The sequence below is a fragment of the Paraphaeosphaeria sporulosa genome (assembly GCF_001642045.1).
Source record: "Paraphaeosphaeria sporulosa strain AP3s5-JAC2a unplaced genomic scaffold CC84scaffold_2, whole genome shotgun sequence".
NCBI classification, from domain to species: Eukaryota; Fungi; Ascomycota; class Dothideomycetes; order Pleosporales; family Didymosphaeriaceae; genus Paraphaeosphaeria; species Paraphaeosphaeria sporulosa.
The window spans coordinates 5049371-5056839 of NW_017253361.1; the positions used below are offsets into that span (position 1 = coordinate 5049371).

General features: G+C 44.9%; 2 protein-coding genes across 2 annotated transcripts; both read right to left on the reverse strand.

Moving 5' to 3' along the window:
* Positions 1 to 1510: 1510 nt before the first annotated feature.
* Positions 1511 to 1864, reverse strand: CC84DRAFT_1084769 (uncharacterized protein; the record flags this gene model as incomplete). Its single annotated transcript, XM_018174067.1, has 1 exon — positions 1511 to 1864. One exon carries the CDS (start codon positions 1862 to 1864, stop codon positions 1511 to 1513), a length of 354 nt encoding a protein of 117 aa, XP_018041465.1.
* A 974-nt stretch (positions 1865 to 2838) lies between these two features.
* Positions 2839 to 3707, reverse strand: CC84DRAFT_1214350 (uncharacterized protein; the record flags this gene model as incomplete). The annotated part of the gene is made up of 2 exons (XM_018182621.1): positions 2839 to 3060; positions 3195 to 3707. 2 exons carry the CDS (start codon positions 3705 to 3707, stop codon positions 2839 to 2841), a joined length of 735 nt encoding a protein of 244 aa, XP_018041466.1.
* Between the last annotated feature and the right edge of the window lie 3762 nt (positions 3708 to 7469).

A 7469-nucleotide genomic window follows, 5' to 3' on the forward strand; every position in this document is an offset into this window, starting at 1 on the left:
CAGCATAAGTAAATCTTAATAATAGATCAAGAAAAAAAAAATTTAAATATACGTAACTTAACTCGTAATGAATGGTCATTCATTGGGTCAAAGAAAGAGTCTGGATTTCGTGACCTATATCTAAGCAGACTGAGGGCCGAGTCTAATCTACCACGATCCTTTTCGCTCTTCCTTCGATGCAATTGTGGATACCTATAGTATCAGGATCACAGCGTCAAGCTTTTACAGCTTATTTGTCTGTTCAATGACGTACAGTGAACGTGGTACTGTCGTATAGGGTATTACTTGTCTTTCTAACAATCCCGTAGCCCCGCATCGCAACTCTCCCCTCTTGTACTTAACATGGTACAGGATCCTAACCAGTGTGGGGAGCTTGTTGAGATTCGGTCAGAAACTTCCGACAAATCATAAGCGGAGAAAGCCGAAAACTACTCATTCCGTAAACGTTCACGTATGATCGCATACTTCCACACATTGATATCATCGGGGTTTGCCAAGCATAACGGCTTCACCACCATCCGTACAGAGGATGCACTAATAAGGCTAAGGCTATTTTTGAAGCAGACATCAACCGGAAACGAAATCTAGATAGACAGTGAGTTACTCCACTTCTCAAATAATCAAATATGCTTGCGTTTATGCCTTCGCAGTTTTTCAACACGTAGCTAGAACAAGCGCACTGCGTTAAAAAAGCGTAGGAGTTAAGTGTCTACCGTGACATAGAAACGGATACCTGCACCAAAAGCTTGTGCAAACTCTTGTGAGGCGAGGCACGGACGAGCTCGAAGGCGAAGCGGAGCCAATGAGCGACCGAGAAACTGGAACCAGGGCAGAAGCTCTAGGGTCCTATCGACACCTAGGGCTGAGTGCCGATGCCGCCCTGGGATAGCAACTACCATAGCGTTGCTTATAAACTCCCCCCACACCCTTTCTGTTGACCGCTTTCCAAGCCATGCCTGGTATGCCCAGATCCTCCTCTCATACTCCCCCTGGAAGCCAGACTGCCGGATCACCTCTATCGCTTCCATAGTCCCTGCAGCAGTTCTCGCCAATGGGATCACCACAATTGGCCACTGGCACCTGTTGCTGATGTTCTGCCCTGTTGCACACCATCTCTGGCTGACCTGGCACCTTCGGCAGCTGTGGCAATCTCCTGCGTCACGTACCACTCGCCTAAAATGATCTAACTCTGTGCCTGTAGAAGGTCTCTCTACTTGGCACTGCATTGTCTTGTGGGCCTGCCAGTCCCTACCACCAGCACCCAGCACGCTACGCAACTGGCTTGCAACTCGCCCATGACGTGCTCTACCTCCTGCCAGCCCTTGGTTGCTTCTGATTGCGACTGTTGATACTCAGCCTGCCCCTCACTGCATCGATCACACCCTGCTGCTCCAATTTCCCTACATTCTATTCGCTTCCCATCCATGTATTCACTCATGTTGCCCCATCGGCATCCCTCACTCTTGATGAACATGGCTATTGCGCATGCATCTGCACACCCACTACTCTACTAGAACCGCCTCGCTACCTCGCCTTGCTCTACTATGATAACTAAGCTAGCAGCCTCACCGCTGCGCCCAGCTTGCCCACTCTCTTGACAGTAGTCTATCATGCTCCACGGCATGCCTACATGCAAGATAAACAGGATTCCAGTAAAGTCTACGCCAGTGCCAAGCGCAGATGTTGCTACAATTGAGCCCCCTTTCTCTAACGACTGCGTTAATCGAGTACCACGATCAGGTATGTCAGCACGGTAGCATGGACACTGTAGTGCCTCTGCCAGCACCGCACATTGCGCCTTGGATCGGCAGTAGACGATCCCTTTCATGCCATCCTGTAACGCCTGCATCTGCCGTCGGCTCATAGCTAGCGCTGTCTCTATTGCCTTGCACTAGCTACACCACGGTACAAAATAGCGTATATTTGGGCGTACTGTGCTGGCTCAGATATAGGTAGCACAAGACAGTAACATCCTGTGTAAGCACTTCCTCGAGCACTAGCGGGAGGGTTGCTGTTAGCAATACAATGGGGCAGGATAGTATGCGAAGATCTGTGATCTGGGCAAGCTTAGGGCGCCAGGGGCTTGATGTAACCACCAGATGGCACTCGTCAATGGAAAACCTGTTGTAGCAACTTCCTTTCGTTGAGTAGGACTGCATACTGCAGGAAGCTTAGGTCGCCGGCAACACCAGCACTTACCACGAGGATAGGGGTTGGGTATGTTCGTGCTGAGGTCCATTCTACGCAGGTAATCCCACTCTGGGATATTCTTTGCACGTGGTCCTCGATCAAGGCACAGTAGGGAACCACAAGTATGGTGACCTGAGGGCCTAGCATAGCAGCAGGAACTGTGAATAATAAGCTCTTCCCACTCCCAGTTGGAAGGACAACAATAAGCGGTGTCTGGCCTCGAACTACGGCACACAAAGGCTACTCTTATTCTACTGACTTAAACGAAACCTCTGCGTTCTTTAGCACCTGCTGCATGGCCGTCTAAATGTCTGTTTCAAGGTAGCTAGGCTCCAGCTTAGCCCGTTTCGGATGCGGGCCGAGAAGCTGTTCTGCTAGGTCGCTTTCGACCTTGCGCGGCCGCTTGGACGCTTTCCTGACCTGCAGAATACTAACCGGTTCGCCGGTTGACTACTTCCAAAGACCTAGAAAGTCATACCATGCCTCGCTGAGCGGTTGAAAGGTCTCAATCGACCAATTACTTAGGTGCTTAATAATGTCGATTGGCACGCTGTACACAGACACGCCTATTGCTGTTATCCACGAGCTCTGCAGCTCAATTGGGCCCTCGTCTTCAGCTTTGGGCTCCTCTCGCTCGCCTACCTCGTCCTAATACCCGCGGCTGAACGACTCTCCTATAGCTACCCTTCCGATGCCAACAGCGACGTGTAGATACTCACGCGTGTTAAGCGCTACGTCTAAATGCTTTACCGTCTCCTGCTTCAAGGCTGGGGTCAATCGGTCTGTTCCCCACGGGCCATGGCTATCGGCCCAGATGTAGTCGCTGAACGAGCCACCCAGCACCTTAACCTGTAGGTACTCGGCAAATGGCTGCACGTAGGTTAGTTCGATTGCATCTAACCTAGCCGTGCACGCAGAAAGCGGGGGATCACCTTGGGACTATCCCACTACGGTATAGATTTATGGTAGTGGATGACGGTCATTAAGATCCTATCCAGGACAACCTGGTTCCGGTCCTGCAGCACGCCGTTCCGGAATCGCATAGTCGCAAGCTCACTACCTCGGGCTCGCTGACCATTAAAGACGTGGTAGGCGACCGGCTTCTTCTCTAGGAAGTAGGTTACAACGCTCAGATATCGGTTTACATACCAGACGTTCCACTGGCCCTCGGGTGCACGTAGCTTTCTCCCTTCGCTTCTTTGCATCACTCGCTCGAGCTTATAGTGGAGTCCATGCATAACCCCGTTTTCTTCGTTAACAAAGTATGAGCCGCGGCGAGACAAGGTGATATCATCTTGGATCAAATCGAGCCGGATCGCAAACCTGCCCTCTCTGTCAGGGACCCAGAGTAACTTTTGCCACATCCCATCTTCGAGCTCGGCCATCAGGTCCCTCGCCATCTGCTGGAAGCGTTCGATCCTAATGGGCTTCCCACGGTAGTACAAGATCCTTTTGTCCTGCGACCATAGGGCTGCAATGTGCTTGCTGAACGCCAAGAAGCTAAGCAAATCGCTCATGAGACTATACGAGCCGTCTGCCAGAAACTACCTTCGCTTTGTCAGGAAGGCGTCTAGCTTCTTGTCTGCCTGGCGGTTGCGCTGAGAGGCTGGGAGTAGTACTTCTGCCCCGAGCACCCGCACGCAGTATAATCTTTTGGTTCTTAAGTAGTTTCCCATACGACACGAATATTGAGATGGTAAAAGATTTCCGGGTGGTTTTCTGAGGTAAGATTAACGAAATAATGTGCGGGTTACCAAATTGTATATTTTAGTAGAGCAACGATAATCGACATGGATTTATCTTAGCTATATAAAAGTCTGTTGGTGTAATGGGCTACGCCCTAGAGGTCTTGTCTCGGCCCAGGACCGGCTGGGACCTCGGACCCAATGTTAGCTTCGGGGGGCAGATATATAACTTCGGTAGCAGAAGCTTAACTTCGAGTCTTCGTGAATTCATAAATATTCATTCTAGCTATCTTGGCTCCTCAAGCATCTAGCCTATAATATTAAATTCACCTCTTCTCTCTACCGCTGGGCGAAGGGACTATATACTAACATGGAACCGAAGTTGCAAGGCAACTACCTAAAGGTATGGACTCCCAGCTAGGAGCTTCTAATAAGGAATAGGTACTCTGCGTGGACGACTACACGTAATAAGCCATTAATCTATAAGATAGTGGCAATTAGGAGGACGAAAGAATCGTCTCCCTCTTCTATAATAAATTTTAGAGCCATGGTATAGATGGCACTAAAGTAGAAAGATTTATAGGCAAGGTAATAACCCTCATCCACCTAAGAGACAGCCTCTAGGCTACAAACCACGTAATAGGCGTGACGGGCACGATAGGTACTATAGGGGGATAGGAAGAAACCCTAATATTAATAGGATTAAACATTAATAGATAGGAAGGACACCCTACTACTAATTAAATAAATGGACAACACTTAGACGTAATTAAGAGATTACTAGTAGAGTTGGCTATAAGTCGTAGAATAGCTTACTACCCTAAAATTGCTAACCTAGCGTACTTTAATGGGGACTAGAAGGACTACTAGTAGTTTAAGATAGTAATAAAGTATAAGCTATCTAAAGATTAGGGTAGGGTAGGAAACGTCCCTAGATATATTATAAGTAGGTTAACTAGGAAGGCTATAATAGTAGGTCTAATATACCTAAGTTATAACCTATAAAGGTTAGAAGAAGAGTTCTAGGAACTTCTTAATTTAAACTTCTTAGACTACTTAGTAGGAGAAATTACACATAATTACCTCCTAATAATATGGCAAGACTCCCGTAAGCTCTAGGACTTTAATATTAACTTTAATAACTATGTAATAGAAGTAGGAGAAGTAAATAAGATAACCCTTAAGAATATTTATAGGCTGGCCCTATTAACTAAACTTCGCACCCTACTAGTGATAGTGGATATTAACTAGGACTAGTTAATAAAGTAGCTGTAAGAAAAGGTCTCTAGGATTAAAGAAAACTTATATTAAAGTAAAGCGCGTTAGCTAGATTAGATAATAAAGGAAAAGGGGGTAGACGAGATGGATTAGGAGCCAATAAAGGCTAGCGCTGGAAGAGCCTGGGCCTCCTAGAGTAAGGGCCAAAGGAAACCTCTAGGGCCCAAAAGGCTACCCAGACTAAGTAGGACCTAGTGTAGGGCGAAATAGGTGTCTTTAGAAGAACTTAAGAGGCGTAAAGAGTTGAGGCTCTACTTCCATTATAGATAAAATGGCTACTAGGTAAACCACTACGCGCTTCTACTAGTAGAAAGACTAGTCCATACGTAGCCAGCCTTAAACCTAATAAATAGTAAGGTTGAAGGAGGGAGTAGAGAAGGAGAGACGACTAAAGAATTAGAAAACTAGTTCCTCCTAGTAATAGTCGCCGCTGGGAGGGGAAGATAGGAAAGGGACTAAATAGTTTTAACAATTTTAGAAGGTTATAGCTAGACTTAATACTAGTAATAGTACACTTACTTATAAATAATATTATATTTACTTTAATAATAATTAATTTAGGCTACTTAACCTTTAGATTCGTATTAGAGAAACTAGTTTAAAAGACCTACCTATAGCGCATATAGTTACCATAATAGAGGGAGGTCGTTGGTATAGGGGGGTGAGCTTATTTATTAAAGAGGTGGTAAAGATGACTATAGATATTAAAGGCCATAAAGAACACGTATGGTTATATATTACACTAGACGATAGTGCCTACGACCTAATCCTAGGCCTACCTTGGATGAAGAAGAATAGTGTTAAACTAGCCCTAGTAAAGAAGTTAATATGGATTAGTAGTTCGGGCACGAGAATTAGGGATTAGGAAGGGAAGACAGCACCTATAAGACTATATAGAGTAATGGCTATAGTATTCTTAGCCTTAAATAGACGGAACCAATAAACTAGTATTAGTGGAGCCTTTTCCGCCTCTATAAAAGACATCTAGAAGGCCTTATTAAAGAAGCCTAAACTAGACCTAAAGGTATACCTCCCTAAAGCCTTTAAGGATCTATGGCCAACCTTCTATTAGGAGCGAGCTAATAAGCTTCCCCCCCACTAGGGGCCTAGAGTGGACCATGCGATACCTCTTATTAATAAAGACGGGTGAGACCCTAAGATCCCCTACGGCCCGCTATATTATATGTCCTAGGAGGAGCTTCTAGTCCTCTAGAAGGAGTTAATAGAATATCTTAATAAGGGATTTATCTACGTTAGTAAGTCTAGCGCTGCAGCACTAGTTCTATTTACTAAAAAACTAGGGGGAGGACTTCACTTCTACGTAGACTATAGGGCCTTAAATATATTATCTAAGAAGGATTAATACCTACTTCCACTAGTAGGAGAGACACTCTAGCTCCTTATAAAGGCCTAATAGTTTACAAAACTTAACGTAATATAAGCCTTCTATAAACTCTAGATTACTAAGGGTAAGGAGTGGAAGATGGCATTCTATACCTAATTTAGACTATATAAATGGTTGGTTATGCCTTTTAGGTTGGCGAACGCCCTAAGTACGTTCTAGAGATATATTAACTAGGTCCTATAAGAACATTTAGATGACTTCTATTTGGCGTATATTAATAATATACTTATCTTCTCTAGTGGCTTATATTTGGACTATAAAGGCAAGGTCCAAACTATAATTAAGAAACTAGGCGCAGCCGGCCTCCACCTTAATATAGGGAAGTCGGAGTTCTACGTTAAGAAGACGAAGTACCTCGGCTTTATAGTAGAAGCTAGTAAGGGAGTTAGTATGGACCTAGAGAAGGTAAAGGCGATTAAGGAGTAGGAGGCCCTAATAATAGTAAAAGGGGTCTAGAGCTTTATTAGCTTCACAAACTTCTATAGGCGGTTTATTAAAGACTTCTCTAGCGTCGCTAGCCCACTAACGAAGTTAACTAGGAAGGGAGTTAACTTCTCCTAGGGATAGGACTAGTAGCACTCCTTTAAGTTCCTAAAAGACCTCTTCTACACTAAGCCCACGCTCGCATACTTTAACCCCAACCGAGAATTAGTCCTAGAGGCCGACATACTAGGCTGGTTAATAGGCGGTTACTTCTCCTAGTATAATAATAATAGGGTTCTACGACCCGTTACCTACTTCTCTATAAAGAATAGCCCCGCCAAATATAATTACGCCATCCATAATAAGGAAATACTAGTAGTTATTAAATACCTAGATAAATGGGACTATATATACTAAGTGGTGAAACACCTTACCATCTATATAGACTATAAGAACCTAGTATATTTCGCCTTAAAATAAAAGCTAGA